The 22004-nt window shown below is 40.1% G+C and overlaps 1 protein-coding gene across 1 annotated transcript; it reads right to left on the bottom strand.

The window, feature by feature from the left end:
- Positions 1–1636: 1636 nt before the first annotated feature.
- On the bottom strand, positions 1637–22004 carry LOC311033653 (hatching enzyme 1.2-like; the record flags this gene model as incomplete). Its single annotated transcript, XM_084041253.1, has 6 exons — positions 1637–1650; positions 9345–9469; positions 17507–17588; positions 20702–20880; positions 21143–21263; positions 21878–22004. The coding sequence occupies 6 exons, from the start codon at positions 22002–22004 to the stop codon at positions 1637–1639; spliced, it is 648 nt and encodes a 215-aa protein (XP_083897379.1).

Raw genomic sequence — 22004 nt, 5'->3', positions numbered from 1 at the left:
GCAGTAACGGGGGTCGCCGTTACCCGTTGCAGTAACGGGGGACCGGCCGCCAAAAGGTTTAGCCTACGTTTTTTTCGGGCTTGTAGATCTTCGATTTTTAATTTTATTTCGTGAAATCTAGTCATGGATAAACTTTGTGTACTTAAAGTATAATATTGATTGAAATATGTATCAGTAGGCTATATAACTAAGTAAATAAAATGACACTTATATTTACATCAAATGTAATTTCACAGATGACTTAAGTCTCCAGACTTGTAGACATTGTGTTTCCATTATTTACAAAAGCACTAGTTAAGTGTGCCTGCCATGGCAAAACACTTTGAAATGCATTGAAATGCACCATACTTAGTATTTATTCCTGCAAAATTCGATTCCCTACTCCTCCCACACGGTTTACACTACCCCACCAATATATATAGGCCTACATCAAAACGTGCGGCCTGGCCAGGAATAGTGTGCGTTTATTTATTTATTTATTTTATTATTTTTTTCCCTGCTTTGTTTTTTTTACCCTGCCAAAAATTAGCACCCAAAAAAAAACAGTTAGGAGCACATTTCAGGCCATTTGGAGTCGATTGTTGGTACTTTGTAGTGACATTATTTTGGGTCCATGAAATTTCACTGAGCTAGGGAATTAGCTACTGTAGGTCTCGGCTTTGTACGATCTTGGCTAAGTGGTTAAAACAATACATTCATTTATTTCACAGACTTAGCGAGCTGCAGGCACACTTAACATTTTTAAGACAGTGAGACCTGGAACGTGTCACTTTTAGATGTCTTTAGGCTATTAAAAAAATAGCAGATGTACAAGCTCATAGCGCGGCACCGAGTGCCGCGCTATGAGCTTGTAGATCTGCTATTTTTGAAAAATCTTGAAAACATTTTTTGTTTTTTATATTTAAAAAAGGAGGGGTTAGGATTTAGATTTTTAAGAATCGCCTCAGGTCCTAATGGGTTAAGACATTGTATTTCTAGTTATCATGTGTTTTTTGAGTGGTGCCAACCACTCCTATATCTGGCTTTGTCCGTGTGTCCGTATGTATGTATGTATGTATGTATGTATGTATGTATGTATGTATGTATGTATGTATGTATGTCCACAAACATTGATGACAACATCAATACGGGGCTCAATACGGGGCTCATCAAAGGCACCACTCACTTCACACAGGGTTTTCCTGTTTCCTGTTTCCTGTTTGGTAGTTGGATTGTTTGGGCTCCTGCCACTCCAATTTGTTTTTAACTGTAAATCTATACTACAGATCTTAAAGTTTTTAATTCAAAGTGCTATTTAACAAGTCAGTGACAAGCTAAGAGCATAGGCAACCAACAGTTGTGGATTGTTTTTGCAACTCCTGATATTTTGTGGATACACTCTTCCTCATCTGCTGTGCTTGAAGCAGCCTAAGGAAGAGACAAAGACATTATGCCACAATTCTCCCCTACCTCCTCAGGCTGTGGCAATTGTTTGTGCCTGGAAGATGAGCAGCGTCAACTGGTTGTCAGACTAAATGCTCTTGAAGAAACAGTTTGTGAGCTTTATAGGGGATCTATCAATGCCTATAATAGGCCTAATAAGGATTTAGAAGATACACTTCCTGCCCAGATCGCCCCCCCACTCTCTAAACCTGGGCTAGATACACAAGCCTGGATGGGACAGAGGGCAAGACAAAAACACCTCAACACCCCATTGTTTGGAGCCCTGGAGACAAGTCCGGAGTCGCAGACATCATAGAGGAAATATCACCTCTTCATCCAACATTCATCATCAACCCCAGCAGAGTGATGTGAACCTGACCAACAGATTCGACATCCTGAGTAATGAGGATTTCCCTCAGCTGGCTGATCATCATCATCCCACATCCTTCTCCCCAGAGTCACCTGGAGGTATTCTTGCCCACCAAGGTTCTCCTCACCTCTCTTCGGAGGCTCCAGATTCCCCACAATTTCTGGAGCTGACACACCTGGAGGTATCAGTGACTGCTGCTACCACTGCTCCTGTTGCAGTGAGTATTGATCGAGTCCCTACTGTCACCCCTTCTATAGTGAACATTGTGGTGCAAAGTGGTGTCATCACTGTTCCCACTTGTGGGGGGGCAGTAGATGGTGCCAGTGCCGCTGCAAATGGAGCGGCGGCCATAAACACCTCTACAAGAATGGCTGTTGAGATGGCAGCCATCACAAACTGTGCCACCCTTATTACTGGCGACAGAGCTGTTCCTGTTCCTACTCTGTCTCCTATTGTTTCGGACAGTCTTATTATTGGTGACTCAATTGTCCGCTATGTCTCTGTGAAGGGCTGCGAGACAAGGTGCTACCCTGGTGCTAAAGTGGAGGACATGAACACTATGATACCTCGACTGCTGTCCGAGGTGTGTTATGACTCCCTGGTGGTTCATATCGGAGCCAATGACATAAAAAATGGTGCATCAGAACTGATAAAAGAGGATTTTAATAGATTACTGGACACTCTCTGGGAGACTGGAAAGACCTTAGCCATTTCGGGTCCCTTACCCTGTCTAAATCGTGGGGATGTGAAGTACAGTCGCCTTCGCCAATTACATCTTTGGCTTAAGGAATGCTGTTGGTTCTGGAACATTCCCTACATAGATAACTTCACTCTTTTTTTATGACAGATATGATCTCTTCAATGGAGATGGAGTACATTTAAATAGGTTTGGAGCCAAACTGCTCTCTATGAACATTTCTGATACATTGCAAGCCCTCTTTTCATATCTCCAAATGCCTGCAAATTGATGCTATGTATGTCCAAGCTCTACAGTAGCTCAATTAACCCCCTCCAACTCTCACCCCAGTCTATGCTTGGGCAGCTAAGTAATCATGAAAATTGTGCCCCGCTAATATCATCTTTTTTTTACCACCACGGCTACCTTTACCACCTACTATCTCTGATATTGATGTTAGGATCACTGACAATGCTCATAACATAACCACAATAGTGTCAATGTCCAGATTAAATAAACGGATCACAGTAGAAACTGCCAATGCTACTAACCTGATTCATATCCCTTGCATACCAAGCATCTCAGACATTGTCCCAACTATGTTAAAACTTGCCCTTTTTAATACTAGGTCCCTGCGTACGAAGTCTCAGTTAATTAATGATTTTATAACCTCTTACAAGCTTGATTTTATGTTTTTAACAGAGATTTGGCTGGAGTCAGATGATGGAAATGCTGTTCTTATTCAATCTGCCCAACCACATTTTATTTTTGAATTTGAAGCACGACAGGGCAAAATAGGTGGTGGTACATGTGCCCTTTTCAGGGATATGTTTATTTGTAAAAAGCTGTCATTTGGAGAGTTCCTATCTTTTGAATATTTAGCATGAAAAATGTAAATGAAATGTTCTCCATGTATTTTATATGTAGTTATATATAGGCCACCAAGATCCCTACATTTCCTTGAGCACTACTGGGATGCTTTCAATTATTTGCACTGAATTTGACTGTTTAGTAATTTCAGGTGATCTGAACATACATGTAGATAATGTCAATGATAAGAGTGCCATAGAATTATCTGCCATACTTCACATGTTTGGTTTGTCCCAACATGTGAATGGCCCGACCCATGACAGAGGACACACTCTAGATTTAATTATTACCAAGGGTGTTAACATCTCCAATGTCACTGTGCTAAATGTTGCTCTATCAGACCATTCTTGCATATTTTTTGACCTCTTCATTACACCAAAAACTAAGATTGGATCTGAAACTATTAAAAAGAGATACATTAATGAGAATACCACAACACGTTTTATGGAAGCCATCAAAGCTGAATTTAATCTAGCTCCAAATCCTATTGATGATCCGCTTGGTATCTTCAATACTAAAGTTCTGAATGTAATTAATGCCATTGCTCCTGCTAAGGATAAATTAATTACCAATAAGCAAACAGCATCATGGAAAAACACTCCCTCTGTAAGGGCCCAGAAAAGAGAATGTCGAAAAGCGGAGCGAAAATGGCGTAAATCTAACCTTCAGATTAATTTTGAAATGTATAAAGAAAACCTACATATTTTTAACATGAAATTGAAAAGTGCCAGGCAATCATATTTTTCTGAGCTAATCAAAAAGCACAGTAACAACTCACGCATGTTATTTGCTACATTTGACAGGTTAACTAATCCTCCATCTTTAATATCATCAGAACTAGTCACTATCAGCAAATGTAATGAGTTTGCATAATTTTTTAATGACAAGATTCAAGGTATCAGGAATGCTTGTAACTCCTCAGTCTCAGTGTCAAACACGGCCATCTTATCACTACCACAGGCCTCCAGAAGCAACATGGTATGTATGGTGCAATTTAATCTCATTGATGACAAAATACTTGAAGATATTGTTTCCAGTTTGAATTCATCTACCTGTTGCCTTGATATTTTACCCACTAGTTTTTTCAAAGCTGTTTTGGGCAGTCTGGTGAAAGAACTAATCAATATTGTGAATGGTTCTCTTCAATCTGGCATTTTTCCTGGGGACCTGAAAACTGCAGTTGTCAAGCCTCTCCTTAAAAAGAGCAGCCTTGATGCTGCTGTACTAAATAATTATCGGCCCATATCAAACTTACCCTTTTTAGGTAAAGTTATTGAAAAGGTTATACATCAGCAACTGAGTCACTTTTTACTTTTAAATAATTGTTTTGACAAGTTTCAGTCAGGATTTCGGCCCCATCATAGTACAGAGACTGCACTCATAAAGGTTCTAAATGACATTCGCCTTAATAATAACTCTGCCAATGTCTCTGTCCTAGTTCTACTGGATCTTAGTGCCGCGTTTGACACTGCGGATCATTCCATTTTAATACAAAGATTAGAGCACTGTGTGGGACTCTCTGGAACTGTCATAAAGTGGTTCAAATCATACCTTCAAAATAGGAAATACTTTGTCTCTATTGGAAACTGTGTGTCTGAACAGGTGTCTAAGACCTGTGGGGTTCCGCAGGGGTCCATTCTAGGACCCCTCCTATTTAATCTTTATATGCCTCCCCTAGGACACATAATAAATAAGAATGAAGTCAATTACCATAATTATGCAGATGACACGCACATCTACATATCAGTTACATCAACCGACTATGGTCCTGTTGATTCCCTCTGTCACTGCATTGAGGAAATCAATGACTGGATGCGGCAACATTTTCTTCAATTAAATCAAGATAAGACTGAGATAATTGTTTTTGGACCACAGAACCAGAGACAGAGAGTAATCTCTCAACTTAAATCCCGGTCTCTCATACCTAAGAGTCAGGTAAGAGATCTTGGTGTTGTCATAGACTCAGATTTAAATTTTAACAGTCATATAAAATCTGTAATTTCATCTGCCTACTATCACCTTAAAAATATTGCAAGAGTCAGGGGAATTATGTCCAAGCAAGACCTAGAAACACTTATACATGCCTTTGTTTCCAGTAGACTGGATTACTGTAATGGTGTGCTCACAGGACTCTCAAGCAAAGCGCTTAGACAACTCCAACTGATTCAGAATGCTGCTGCTAGAGTCCTGACCAAAACTAGAAAATATGACCATATTACACCAGTCTTAAAATCTTTACATTGGCTACCAATCACCCAGATAATTGATTTTAAAATGTTGTTACTTGTCTATAAATGTCTCTGTGGATCTGGGCCCAGCTACATCTTAGACATGCTGGAGCCATATGAACCTTCTAGAACCCTTAGGTCATCTGGGGCTGGCCTATTAATTGTTCCATTTGTTGAAACAAAACATGGTGAAGCAGCATTTCACTACTATGCACCACAAACCTGGAACAATATTCCAGCTTCCATTAAACAATCCCCAACCATAGCTGTTTTTAAGTCCAAGTTAAAAACATATTTATTTAACATTGCTTACCCTACCCAATGATGGTTAAGAATAGCTAGGTCTTGCCTGGTCTTTAAATGACAATGTCACTTTTTATTATTATCATGTTTTGTATAAAAGGTGGGAGTATTTATTTTGCTCCTTTATCTTATTTTAATTGTATCTATTATATTCTCTATTTCTTTTTAAAGTGCAATGTTGCACTTTGTATTATGATTTTGTTTTTATTCTGTAAAGCACTTTGAATTGCCCTGTGTATGAAAAGTGCTATATAAATAAAGTTGCCTTGCCTTGCCTTGGTGTGATTTTTTTTATAGTTTCCAGTGGAAGGTTTTCACACAGATGTACTGCTTCATAAAACATCATCATTCCATTAAATATTCAGACAGAAGAATCTTGTTTCATGCTTTTCAAGTGCATCAGCTTTATTGTTCATGCAAGACTCCAGTGATGATGAACCGCAGAGTTCCTTCATCTTCATCAGGGTGTTCTGATGGATGGACTTCTGATGGATGGAGTTCTGATGGATGAAGGTCAGAAGTTCGCTCCTGTTCCTGGAACACAATAGCCTGACACTCAGCCTGAATTTTCATTTAGTTTCACTCCATTATTCAGTCTGAAAGCCCTCTCAATGCAGCCGGTTGCTGAGATGGGGGCGTGGCCAAAGTTTTTTTTTTCAAAGACTCTTTGGCGATTGGTTCGTACTGGATTATCCCGATCCCGATTCGTCGATCAGATTTTCAACCGAGGCTGAGACCTCCTATGAGAGCGTCACCAGACCAGAATCGCCTGAACATATTTTTTTAATGGCCGTGGCTAGCGATTCACGGGCTGGAGCCAGGCTAGGAACACAAAGCATCAGTGGTGTAAAGTATCTAAGTCATTTATTCAAGTACTGTACAATTTTGAGGTATTTTTTACTTTAATGGAATATTTACAATTATCAACTCGTGGCAAATATATAAAACTAGTTACTTTGCAGATTTTGATTCTTATTACACAACATACATTAATCACTGCAGCCCTGTATACATTTCGGCCATTTGAAAATAGCCGATCCACAAGCTCACAATGCGTCGCGATGTGATGCATTGTGAGCTTGTAGATCTGCTATTTTCAAAGGATTTTTATACATGTTATACATTCTGCATAATGAGTACTTTCTACTTTTGGTACTTTAAGTACATTTTAATACCAATACTTTTGCACTTATTCTGAAGTAAATTTTGAAATCCATTATTTTACTTGTATAACAGAGTATTTATACATTGCAGTATTGATACTTTTACTTGAGTAAAAAACGTGGATACTTCTTCCACCACTGCAAAGCATGGATTCAAGTTTTCAGTCGCCATCGACTGATTTCACTCATTTTACATTCCATAGAAGTCAACATGTCTTCTAGAATGAATGAAATCTTTATTTTGAACATAAAAATAATAATAAAAAAAAAAAAATGCAACATGATAAAAAAAAAATGCAAAACAGCCTCTCAGGCAACAACAAAACTATAATTCTACATGTTCAAAAAGGAGTAGGATGAAGTGTGAAACCTTTTTATTCCTACCCCTTCGTTCCACTTACTTCAGTGTCATCTCATCATTTTTTCATATAACCACATGGTATACCCTTAAATAAACCAAATCTTTCAAATTAAACTATAATTAAATAAAGTCATTCATATAAACTTACAAGTATTTACATATTATATAAATATATTCTACATATATTATCATCAATCGTACTGTATATTTGTATACATACACCCATATATACATGCACATTATGGCAAATATATATACATACATATATACACACAAACACAATTATACAATGACAATAAACACCAAGCACAGTACCCTCCTTATCTTGTGTACCTGCCGTGGATTTAGGAGAGCACAAAACTCTCTCTCACGTTCGGGCCGCGTAGCTAGTTATATACAACATTCATGGGTAACTGGCAGCCTGGGGGCCACATGCGGCCCCCACCCTCACTTAAAGGGATATTTCACTTTCAAAAAAACCTTTGGTCATTTTATCGTCTTCTCAGGCTTTTGTGAGCCCCCCAGACCGTTTTTAAGTTGCTTGATTCAGTATTTATGTATTTGATATTCATTTTATCAGACACGCCCCCTTCCTATACAAATCCATTATAACTTCAAACTCCATTTTTAACATTTTAGATTCATCAAAAACACCCGTCCTTGGTTCTGGTGACTCACCCTGCCCTCCTAATACACAAGGTGGCCGTGTTTTTTCGATAACCTTTTCCATTTATTTTCAATATTCTTTTTTTCAAAAATGAAAAAAATTAAATACATTAAAAAAAAAAAAATTTAAAAAAGTGTAATCGAAAAAATACGGCCCCCTCACGTATTAGGAGGGCAGGGTGAGTCAGCAGAACCAAGGACGGGTGTTTTTGATGAATCTATGTTAAAAATGGAGTTTGAAGTTATAATGGGTTTGTATAGGAAGGGGGCGTGTCTGATAAAATGATTATCAAATATCTAAATACTAAATCAAGCAACTTAAAAACGTTCTGGGGGGCTCACAAAAGCCTGAGTAGACGATAAAATGACCAAAAGTTTTTTTTGAAAGTGAAATATCCCTTTAATGCGGCCCACAGGTTATATATTGGAATACTGATATGTTATTGATTTCAGCTGTTTACAATTCCAAACATGCAAACATGACCCGCTTTAATTACTTCAGTCTATATTAGTAGCTTAATGACTATGTTTTGTTTATGTAGAATGTATTTGTATTTAAGTTCATACAGTTAACATAATAAGTATAACTAAAAGCATTTGAAATTAAATAAAAATGTAACTTTTCAGGATTCAAATTCAAAAATAGCGAAAAAATATATAATGATCTCTACAATGCGTCACATCACAACACATTGTGAGCTTGTAGATCGGCTATTTTCAAATGGACGAAATGTACAGTATATAGGACTGAAGTGGTTAATGTATGTTTTGTTTTTTAATAATAATCAAAATCTACAAAGTATCTAGTAACTTAAGTTTTCAAATAATTGTAGTAAATACAGTAAAAGTACAATAATTGCCTCTGAGATGTAGTGGAGTAGAAGTCAAAGTATTGAAAAGTGGAAATACTCCAGTCAGAGAAAAATACCTCAACATTGTACTTTAAGTGCAGTACCTGAGTAAATGTACTTAGTTACTTTGCACCACTGCTACCCAGTGATACTCACAACACTCTGTATATAGATCTATCCAGCAGCGCTAATTTTGTCAACTAAACTAATATATGAAAAATATCTCTTGGTCGACTGTACCTTTTTTCACTGACGAAAACGAAATACAAACTAAGCTATGATGACTAAAAACTAAGACTAAATATATTGACAATTTCTTCAACAAATAAAAACTAAACTAAAATGTTACAGGGAAGGACTAGTTTTATTTTATTCAAAAGACCATGACTAAATCTACATCAAAATATGGTGTCGAAATTAACAGTGATACTCACAGCACTGGTACAGTCTGTTGATCCGGAGGATGTCATTCTGGCTCATCTGAGTGGCCCCTCCCAGGACAGCTAGTGGGTCGGGTATGGGCGACATGGTGTCCTGGCCGTTCGAAGAGAAGGCATCCCTGGAAAACAATGGCACAACACCGCCACACAGTGGACAATGAGTGTGATTCACATAATGTAGTTGTGATGGGGAAGCGTCATGGGGGCCTGGAGCGGCCAGCTCATTACATTACAAAGTACCAGTGGTGATAAAAGTACTCACATTCTTTACTTAAGTAAATATACCAATACTGCAATATAAAAATACTCTGTTAGAAGTAAAAGTCCTAGAATAAAAACAATACTTGAGTTAAAGTACAAACGTATTGGCATCAAAATGTACAAGTAAAAGTACTAAATATTTGAAAATAGCAGATCTACAAGCTCACAAGCGTCGCGATGCGACGCTTGTGAGCTTGTAGATCGGCTGTTTTCAAATAGCCTATGCATAAAATAGGTTTGAAGTGGTTAATGTATGTTTCATCATATCATAATTTATATCTGAAAGGTAACTCGTAATAAGGTTTTCAAATAAACGTAGTGGAGTAAAAGTACAAAATTTGCCTCTGAGATGTAGTGGAGTAGAAGTAAAAGTATTGGAAATTGGAAATACTCAAGTAAAGTACAAATACCTCAAAATGTTCCTTAAGTAAATGTACTTAGTTACTTTCCACCACTGGCCAGTTCATTACATTACAAAGTACATTGAGTATTTTGATCATAACTATACTTTAACAGTTTAAGCTGTTTTATTTTGTACTTCTTCATACTATGGTGCCGCATGGCGAGAACGCAGTATATAGAAATGGCCAATCTACACAGGAATCTATCGCTACGTGATGAACTTTTAGTAGGCTAATCTTTTTATATATATATATATATATATATATATATATATATATATATATATATATATATATATATATATATATATATATATAAATCAGGGGTCGCGCTAGGATTTTAATCTGCCGGTCCCAATGTCCGGAAGGGTTCAAATTTACCGGACAAAAATAACGGTCATAATTATTCTTATGCATTAATGACAAGCAGGTGCGTAAATACAGCCTAACACTTAGGCCTACAGCATTATATTTTGGATTGAGCTATTTGAACATGAACCATCATAATATACACATTTTATATAGCAGGGTCATCTTACACAAATACATTAATTACATTACCATTTGCGCATGCTGCGTGCGTAATGGTTTCTCAATAATCAATTGCGTTTGTACGCATTTTCTAATCAAAGGGCACTGCACAAAATTGAGCATTTCAGATTAATCCTTCATAATGTGGCTCAGCTGACCTGTTAGGGCAATACATTATAGACCACTACTCACTCACAGGAGGAGGTTATGCTGTATAGTTAGACAGTGGATGCCGTCCATGCGTCTAGTTGGGACAGCCGTGGGAAAGTTGAGATGACTTGTCGTCTCCTCATAGAGCTATTCAGTTCAAAGTGGTAACGTTTTAACGTGTCCACCTCATAGAGTTAAAAATAGGTCCACGATTATGATTAACGTCATGTTTCAGCTCGATGCCATAGTTGCAGTAGCCTATAGCTGTTGTGAAGAGTATTTACGCATCTGTGTTAGATTTCATCTTCAACCTGCACTGTTGTTTAAACTGTAGGGCAACTTGCCAACTTTACTCACAAGTGCCCTTGTATTAGCCTAGTATCTGTGATATTTTCTAACTCGTAATGATACAACTTGTGTGTAACTGGCTGTTAAATACACAACTTTATATAATGTAACTTGTAACCGAACCGAGGTGTCTCTGTCTGTCTGCCGAGACCGCAGTCTGTACGCTGCAGCAGCAACAACTAGCTCTCTTTTTCCTGTTGTAGGCTACCTTCACAATAAAGTGTCTCCCATTTACCGCCCAATGCAGCACATTTTACGCTGGTTATTAGTAACAGGAAATAGGTGTAACCTAACAGCGTGTGACAAACTATTTTCGTTCTACAGAAAACTCCCAGAAACACACGCACGCAGAAACACACGCACGCACGCAGAGAGAGAGAGAGAGAGAGAGAGAGAGAGAGAGAGAGAGAGAGAGAGAGAGAGAGAGAGAGAGAGAGAGTAGCTTCCGGCAGTCGAGATGGGCAGTCGCATGGATGATCGCTCTCGCGTCCTGCGTCCTCGCATACCTTTCCTTATCCTCATCCTGTGGATTATGGATTTACACCTCAACTCCGCATGGATCATACACCAGAAGGATATGGAATTATACGAGAAAGAAAAGGTAGAATCACACAATGACTTCTACCTAACAACTGGAACCGAGAAAAAGCACCCAGGTTACGGCACCGCGACGATCCACACGACTCTCACAGCCAACCCGAAGCGAAGAAACAAACCCCTGAATGGTAGATTTAATCGCAAGATGTACTTCTGTTTAATTCTACTACTTTCCGGAGACGTCGAAGTTAACCCTGGCCCTGTAACCACAAGGCAATCTGCTCGGCTTACAGCTGAATCCAACAGGCTAGCGGCCAACGTTGCCATTAGCAACGGGGTAAAACATAAACAAAGCCAGGCTGGAACAAAGAACTTCCGGAGCACCGGAGCTAGCCTAGCCAACGTTGCTACCGAAGCTAGCCTCGTCGACAACACCAATGGCTCCCCACCAACTCAACTAGGCGAATCAACTCGAATGATCAACCTTAACACCGACGTCGTTTCCACCGCAGCCGTCGACGAGGACGCTTGCACCGACGCACAACGGCGATCAACCGGGAGATGCAGCGTAGCCGAGAACGTGGAACCAAGGAGTCACCTAGCTGTTTTCACCGGAGCAGAGACCTTGATGCACCGCTACAAACCTACGGTTCGTTCCACGGCCAGGGCCCCAGCAGAGACCGTGATGGGACCATTAGCAGAGGCCGTGCTGGGACCTCCGCGCCCCATCCCCCCCCAACTCCCCAACCCCCCCCAACCCCCACTCCTGGCTGCCCACGACGGAACAATGGCTTTGATGGACACTACACCCCCCTCCCCCCCCGAGACTGCTCCTAAACACCTATCAGTGGAAAAACATCTATCCATTGAAAAAATGAACAAATCGTTTGGCGTTGGCTTGCACATGATACACCTTAATGTGAATTCCCTTGTAGGAGACAAGCTAACTCAAATCAAGCAGATGTTTTATGATGGTAAGGTTGACATTTTAACTTTCTCTGAAACAAAACTTGATCAAGCGATAACTGATTCTGTGATTGAGATTGAAAACTACAAACTCCTCAGAAAAGATAGGAACAGAAACGGGGGTGGTGTTTGCATGTATGTTCATACTGACAATGTCTGCATCCTTCGGGAAGACCTGATGGATGAAAACATTGAAGCTGTGTGGGTCGAGATCATTTTTAAACATACCAAACCTGTGCTAGTCGGTACCATATACAGACCTCCTAACCAGACTGATTTCTATGATAGACTTGATGAATGTTTAGCTAAAGTGGACCATGCGGAGACGATACTTCTTGGTGATTTTAACACTGACATGCTCCGCAAGGAAGCGTCAATGTATAAGTCATTCAAGGCGTTTTGTGATCGGCATTCACTCCACCAGCTGATCACTCAGCCCACAAGGCTGTGTGTTTCCTCTCAAACTACCATAGATCTCATTCTAACAACGGACAAGGAAAAAATCCTAAATAGTGGTGTTTCTACCTGTGGCATATCTGATCACAACATGATCTTCTGCACCAGAAAGACACGTAAACCTAAGACCGGTTACCACAAAACAGTCACAATCAGAGACCTCAAAAATTATAAGAGTGAGGACTTAGATCACAGACTGTAGGAACAGGATTGGTCCGACGTTCTAAACAGCACACAGGTAGACGAATCCTGGCTTAGTTTCAAAACCAAATTCATTCAAATTTTGGACAGTGTGGCTCCCATGAAAACCATCAGGGTCAAAACCCGCTCGGTACCATTGATAAATTCGGACATCCTTACTGCCATGAAAGTCAGAGACAAAAAGTGTTCTGAGCTTCATAAAAGTAGGATCAAACTAGCCAAATGTTTTAACAAAGGTCTCGAATCCCACGTAGCTAAACTTGAAAAGGAAAAAAACAAGCTAAGAAACAAGGTAAATGGCATGCTCCAGTTAGCTGAAAAAAGCTACCTCGATGACAAGATTGAGGAAAATCAAAGAAAACCACGAAAGCTTTGGAAGCTACTCAAGAACCTCCTAGGCTGCAGCAAGAAATTGAAAACCAGGCTTTCAAACTTAAGCCTCAAGGTGAATGACACTCTCATTTCATCCAAACACGAAGTGAGTAAAATCCTCAACATATTCTTCACGACCGTAGCCTCAGATTTGGTTGAAAAACTTCCTCCACACTCTGGGAGATATGGTGAGGAGTATGTTGTCTCATTTTACGAAAAACAGGGTGTTTGCAAAGATGATTTTAAACTCTCCCCTGTGAAAACAGAAGAGGTGTTTAAAAAATTGAGTGCTCTTCATCAACACAGAGCCACAGGCCTCGACAATATCCCCCCCAAATTTCTAAAAGACTCAGCCGCCTCCATTGCTCCAATCATTACCCACATAATAAACCTCTCCACCATACAGGGACAGGTCCCTAACGATTTCAAAAAAGCAAGGGTGACCCCTCTGTTCAAAAAAGGAAACCAATTAGACCCTGGCAACTACCGCCCTATTTCTATTCTAAGCTCCATCTCGAAAGTCATGGAAAAAATTGTCTATGAACAGGTCGACAAGTATCTTGCCGTGAAAAATCTAATCTACAAATTCCAATCTGGCTTCAGAACAAACCACTCCACTGACACATGCCTTCTCTATTTGAACGACTCTATCAAACAAGAGATCGAAAAGGGCAAATATTGCGGCATGGTCATGCTGGACCTCCAGAAGGCTTTTGACACCGTTAATCACCCAATTATGATCAAAAAGCTCAAAGCAATAGGTTTTGATGACACGTCAGTGAACTGGATGAGATCCTACCTGGAAGGGAGGGAGCAAGTGGTGGAAGTAAACGGCACCCAGTCCCCCCCCCTCCCAGTGACTTGTGGTGTTCCCCAAGGAAGTATACTAGGACCCTTACTGTTCCTGATATATGTGAATGACATGTCTTCAGACTGCAACCTGTTCCTGTTCGCAGATGACTCGGCCCTGCTAGTCTCGGACAGGGACAGGCTGCAGGTTGAGAAAACTCTCAGCTCTGAACTCAACAAGATCTGCATCTGGCTCTCCGACAACAAGCTCTCATTACACCTGGGCAAAACGGAATGCATCCTCTTTGGGTCCACTCCTAACCTCAGAAAGGCAGAGAGCTTCACGATCAAAGCGGGTGATGATATCATCAAAAGAAAAAACGAAATTACCTACCTGGGCTCTATCTTGGAGGCTGACCTCTCTGGTGACAAAAATGCTGAAAAAACGATCAAAACTGTCCACAAAAAAACACGCTATTTGCGGAGTTTGATCGTAAAGTCAGTAAGAATACCCTGAAGACTCTTGCAGTGGCCCTCATACAAGGTCATTACGATTATGCATGTACTTCGTGGTATCACAACACCTCCAAGGCCTTAAAAACAAGGCTTCAAACACCCCAAAACAAACTTGTAAGGCTACTTCTTGGCCTCAATTACAAAACCCATCTAACCCCTGATCATTTTGATAGGATTGGATGGCTTAGGGTTGAGGACAGAGTACAGCAACTTGCTATGGGCCTGGTCTTCAAGATATACCACAACATTGGGATCCCCCTGTATTTGTCAAAATACTTCCAAAATGTTAATGATGTCCATGCTCACAATACCAGAGGCAGCTCCACAAACCTTGTCCAACCCTTTTTTGGCTCAAGGGAAGTAACTCGTTCTCATGCTATTCATCAAAAATGTGGAACGCCCTACCAAAAGGAGTAAAGGAGTGTAAAACCCTACTCTCCTTCAAAACTTCCCTAAAGATACACCTTCAGGAGGCTGCAATTGGAAAATGGCCCCTGTCTAAGTCCTAACCTAACCTACCCCCCCCCCCCCTCTCCTTCTTCTTTTGTACATATTTCTCACTCTTTATACCAGTAACCTGTAAACTGATTGTATGACATTCTATAGTAGTTGTGTATAGCTGTCTGTCTCTTATATGTCACCATGATTTGTGTGCGTGGGGAACTCATTTGAAACAAGCTCAGTGCTTTTATGAGTCTTCCAGTTTAGTAGACCTCGTATTGTGAATGTGTACTTCCATGTACTGTTGTTCTCATGTCTTACTAAATAAAGTACATCAATCAATCAATCAATCAAGAGAGAGAGAGAGAGAGAGAGAAGCAGAGGATTTGAAATGTGCCTAATTTTGCGGTGATAATTAATGAACAGCCGTGTCATTATCAACCGGTCAGGATGTCCGGAGAGATTTATTTTTTCCGGTCTTTGTCATAAAAAAACGGTCAAAACCGGCAATTATCGGACTAACGCGACCTCTGATATATATATATATATCCTAGTTTAGAGTATATACAGTAAGGTTTAAGTAATTAAACACAGACCTCTTCTAGACTAGTATAGAGACGCATTAAATATAGAGACACACGGCGGACTACAAATTCCCGCCCACAATTGAGACAGCACAACCACTCCGAGGTCCGGTAGAACGATGTACTGCAGCTGTCAATGCAATCCCTATGAGAGGCATCGTAAAATACCGTAATTTCACTGGTTGACTACTGAGGCTGTAGCGATTTGATTTGTCCTTTTTAAAGGTGTAGTGAAATGAAAAATATGTTTTTCACACTTTTAGAGCATATCCGTGGTCATCATATGGGCACACCTAACAATAGATGCCCAAAAAAACAAAAAAAAACAAAAAAACCTTTTTGTGTATTTTTATATCTAAAGTCCCTAAAAAGCCAATCTTAATTACTTCCTGTAAACGAAAACGTGCTGCGTGATGACATAACGCAGCCTTCATGAATATAAATGAATCTTGATTACATGCACCTGTTTGATTCCCATAGCTGCACGTTCTTCAAACACAGCTGATTTTAATTACAGAGATACTCCGTTTTGAATCTCATTGAAGATGAGTGTATTACTAATTTTAAACTTAATCTGCACACTAAAATATGTATCTGAAAACATTATAGGTTAGAAATAAGCCAGGTAGTAGCAAACGTGCTTCACTGGCCGTCTCTCTCTCACTTGTAAACAAACACTAGCCGTGTTGCCCACGGCTGAAGTGATTGAGATCCAACGTCCCTTAGCCTGAAGGGATGGGACCTTCTGATTGGTTTAGAGTCGGTTGAGCCGACGTTTTAGACTGAACCTTCAAAATAAAATGACCGAAAATGTCACTGCAGTGTGCAGTGCGTCTTTAATGTGACATATCTGCCATCTCTATACAACCCATAATATACTATAATATCAAAAGTGCTAGTCACGGACGCATCCCTTGAGGTTTTCAATACCCAGAAACGTTTGTATCTGGGTACTCTCATGTATTTATTTTGGACAATTATCCAAACAGCATCTTGCAAGACTATTTGTATAATGCTAACCTGGAGAATTCACTAAGTAGTTGAAAATGTCGGGATATGTCACTCCTGGCCATTTAGTTGGGTTATTTGTATTTCCCCAACTACATTCAGGCAAGTTAATACAACAACGGTAAACCCACACGTTTAAATTGCTCATGTACCGCCAGAGCTCCGAGGTAAAACCGAGGTAGAACATTTATAAAAGCCTGTGACATGTTCAAAATATGAACAAAGTCAGTCAGAATTCCCCTCTTCAATGTCGGCGCTCGTAAAGACAGGGATGTCACTGAAATGTGACTACTTGTCTGTCTGCCGTCTACCCTCTGCTGTTAAAATGATGGGTAAAACCCATTCAAGTGGCAAATATTAAACACATTGAGAAAACAAGAAAATATATTGATAAAGACACTCATACATCGTCTCCAGTTCATGTAGGATTATTTTAAAAGCAGGCTAACTCTCATATGGGCCGTGTGTCTCTATAGAGTATATACAGTAAGGTTTAAGTGTTTAAACACAGACCTCTCCTAGACTAGTATAGAGTATATATACAGTAAGGTTTTAAGGGTTTAAATCACAGATGTTTACAGGTATAAACACAGACCTCTTGTACTGCATGACAGACTGATAGTCGTAGGGAGTGCGCTGGTTCAGAGTAGCGATCGGATAGAAATTATCTTCCATGCCTGAAAATGAAATAAAAACAATTTCACTGAGAATTACAGACAACCTAATAAGAAACAAGATATGTGTATTGTTGTCAGCAGTTACACCCTGCGTAAAGGTCCAGCTTTTCACACTCACGCGCCTGCCCGCACGCACGCACGCATGCACTCACTGTGTCTCATTGGAGGGCTGTGGACACTTCAGATACCTGCCTACCAGTGACATCATCAGCAGACAACTTTTGTTTCATGTTTTAAAAGAAAGCTTTCTATAAGCTTCTACAGTATTTCAACATGCTAACTTTGCAGGAAGAGAGAGGCTGTAGTTTCTATGAGTTTGGAATCTCCATCGATGATGTCACTGGTAGGCAGGTAGAGCGAGTAGACAGAAATGGGGCCAGTGAGGAGCAATTACATGAAGATATGGTTGAAAATAGAAGAAGTGCTCTTTTAGCTTTTCTTCTGTGATCTCATTGAGAGATCCTATTGATTTCTGGTCCTATACTATACCATTAATGATGTTCTAGTAGAATATGACGTGGTTGTCCCTGCATTGCTGGTCTGTTAGTGGTTTTATGTTGTGTTGTGTTGTGTCCTGTCGTGTTGAGTATAGGGTTACTTGGGATGGAAGGAACCGGCTCCAACATTGAAGAACTGGAATGGGTTCCATCACATTTAGAAGCGTTTCCAGAAGCAGGTTCCATCACACTGTCAGAGCTGCTATGTGGACTTCACGTCTGATATACAATTACAATACCAGTGGTTCTAAAACATTTTTTAATTTCATGGACCACCATAACTCTGAGTGTACAAATGGAACCAAGTGGACACACATGAGGGTCCATTTGTTTCATTTGTGTTCATCAAAAAATAATAATGTAGGCCACAATCTTTTTTTTTACGAGTTTTAGTTTTCAGTGGTTTTCCACTAGATGGCGCTGTTACCTATCCTATGGATGATACTTTCACTGCCTGATGACGACAGAACCGGTAATGACGTTATTAAAAAATAAAAGCTTGTTTACTTCCTGTTTATTTCCTGCAGTGAAATGGCCATATCTCTGCTAGATCTCCGTTCCTCCTGCTTTACGACAAAACAAGCCTCATCGAAAGGGCCACAGCTCTGCAATGGAGGACATTTTACGACAACCCTGTGCGTGTAATCAGCCGATGTCTGTGAGGACAGCGGTCACAGAGAATATTCCATGATTTGTCAAAGGTAGAGTAAAATCGCTGTTTTTTTTTGTTGCTGGCAGCAGTGGTTCACTATTACACTATTGATCTGGCAGTCAAAGAGTTAAGGAATCAGACTGTAAGAGGGAAACGTTAAGGAACTGTAAATTGTTTTTTATTGTGTTATAGTGTGGTGTTATAGGGTATCATATTGTGTTGTAGTGTGGTGTTATAGGGTATCATATTGTGTTGTAGTGTGGTGTTATAGGGTATCATATTGTGTTGTAATGTGGTGTTATAGGGTATCATATTGTGTTGTAGTGTGGTGTTATAGGGTATCATATTGTGTTGTAGTGTGGTGTTATAGGGTATCATATTGTGTTGTAATGTGGTGTTATAGGGTATCATGTTGTGTTGTAGTGTGGTGTTATAGGGTATCATATTGTGGTGTAGTGTGGTGTTATAGGGTATCATATTGTGTTGTAATGTGGTGTTATAGGGTATCATATTGTGTTGTAATGTGGTGTTATAGGGTATCATGTTGTGTTGTAATGTGGTGTTATAGGGTATCATGTTGTAGTGTGGTGTTATAGGGTATCATGTTGTGTTGTAGTGTGGTGTTATAGGGTATCATGTTGTAGTGTGGTGTTATAGGGTATCATGTTGTAGTGTGGTGTTATAGGGTATCATATTGTGTTGTAGTGTGGTGTTATAGGGTATCATGTTGTAGTGTGGTGTTATAGGGTATCATGTTGTAGTGTGGTGTTATAGGGTATCATGTTGTAGTGTGGTGTTATAGGGTATCATGTTGTAGTGTGGTGTTATAGGGTATCATGTTGTAGTGTGGTGTTATAGGGTATCATATTGTGTTGTAATGTGGTGTTATAGGGTATCATATTGTGTTGTAGTGTGGTGTTATAGGGTATCATGTTGTAGTGTGGTGTTATAGGGTATCATGTTGTAGTGTGGTGTTATAGGGTATCATATTGTGTTGTAGTGTGGTGTTATAGGGTATCATGTTGTAGTGTGGTGTTATAGGGTATCATGTTGTAGTGTGGTGTTATAGGGTATCATGTTGTAGTGTGGTGTTATAGGGTATCATATTGTGTTGTAGTGTGGTGTTATAGGGTATCATATTGTGTTGTAATGTGGTGTTATAGGGTATCATATTGTGTTGTAATGTGGTGTTATAGGGTATCATATTGTGTTGTAATGTGGTGTTATAGGGTATCATATTGTGTTGTAATGTGGTGTTATAGGGTATCATATTGTGTTGTAGTGTGGTGTTATAGGGTATCATATTGTGTTGTAATGTGGTGTTATAGGGTATCATATTGTGTTGTAATGTGGTGTTATAGGGTATCATATTGTGTTGTAATGTGGTGTTATAGGGTATCATATTGTGTTGTAATGTGGTGTTATAGGGTATCATATTGTGTTGTAATGTGGTGTTATAGGGTATCATATTGTGTTGTAATGTGGTGTTATAGGGTATCATATTGTGTTGTAATGTGGTGTTATAGGGTATCATATTGTGTCGTAATGTGGTGTTATAGGGTATCATATTGTGTTGTAATGTGGTGTTATAGGGTATCATATTGTGTTGTAATGTGGTGTTATAGGGTATCATATTGTGTTGTAATGTGGTGTTATAGGGTATCATATTGTGTTGTAATGTGGTGTTATAGGGTATCATGTTGTAGTGTGGTGTTATAGGGTATCATGTTGTAGTGTGGTGTTATAGGGTATCATGTTGTAGTGTGGTGTTATAGGGTATCATGTTGTAGTGTGGTGTTATAGGGTATCATGTTGTAGTGTGGTGTTATAGGGTATCATGTTGTAGTGTGGTGTTATAGGGTATCATGTTGTAGTGTGGTGTTATAGGGTATAATGTATTGTAGTGTTATATGATATCATGTTGTAATGTAGTGTTATAAGGTATCATAGGGTTGTGTTCCTACCAGCGATGACGTTCTGCATGTACACTATGATGTGGTTGTCTCTGTCGCTACGTGACTGCTCGTGGTTGAAGCCCAGAACGTGGAGCAGCTCGTGCTGCACGGTGCCATGGTACAAACAGCCCTGACGTGCCAGAGACACCGTCTGAATTCCGCCCCGACGACCCACGAGGGACCAGCAACTGTAAACAAACAAACATGTTACCATGACGACCCGCGTAGGAGTAGCAACTGTAAACAAACAAACAAACATGTTACCATGACGACCCGCGTAGGAGTAGCATTATTGGAGAATGAATGAAAACCCCAGATCTTGTGTTAAGAGGTCTCATGTCTCTCTATTCTTAAACAGTGTCAAAGTTTGTGTGAAGAGCAACAGCTGGTGTCCAAGCCCAAACCAAAGGGGTACAGGGCCGAGCCCAGAAGCAACAGGTGTCGCCCTACCCGTTGCGGGACTTGATGCTGATCCAGTCAGCGTCTCCGTTTTGGTAGGGTCTGAACCGGATGCAGGACACAGAGGAGAAGGACCTCAGACCGTTCCTGATGATGACCTGCTCTCTGGCGGCTAGACAACCACAACAACATGATGCATGATTTACAGTGATCACCACAAGTTCACTTCAACATCAATAGAGCACCGAAATGTGATAAAATTATCGCAGATACTGTACAAGCAGACAAAAAGCTCTCCCTTAGAGATAAGGTAAGAAGTTCAGACATCCGACTCGGAGTAGAGCCGGTGCTCCTTCACTTGGAAAGGAGCCAGTTACGGTGGTTCGGGCATCTGGTACGGATGCCTCCTAAGCGTCTCTCTAGGGAGGTCCTTGCTGCACTGGCAGGAGACCCCGTGCCAGACCAAGGACCAGATGGGGGGATTACATCTCCACACTGGCCTGGGAACACCTCGGGACCCCCCAGGAGCAAGTGGCTAATGTTGCTCGGGAAAGGGGAGGCTGGAGCTCTCTGCTGGAACTGTTAACACAGTTAACTTACCCGACTCCGGATGAGCAGTTGAAGATGGATGGATGGACATTTAATTATGTAATAAATTAATGCAACATACAGTAGTGGTTCTGGATGTAGTAATAGATGTAGTAATGGGTTTAGTATACATACAGTAGTGGTTCTGGATCTTGTAAGGGACGTGGACCATTCCGTCACGCATTTTATTCCACATACATCCAGTAAGTACGCAAGGATCGGCGTTCCCCAAGCCCTCAGTTGAGTTGACGGCGATGTGTCCTCCAATCAAGTCGGGGGCTGTCACATGACCAGGAGAACGCAGTTTATTGGACGGTGCAAACAT

The sequence above is a fragment of the Gymnoscopelus microlampas genome (assembly GCF_963454915.1).
Source record: "Gymnoscopelus microlampas genome assembly, chromosome: 2".
Lineage (NCBI taxonomy): Eukaryota > Metazoa > Chordata > Actinopteri > Myctophiformes > Myctophidae > Gymnoscopelus > Gymnoscopelus microlampas.
Note: the sequence above shows the minus strand (reverse complement) of the source record. Positions and strands in the feature narration are given on the sequence as shown.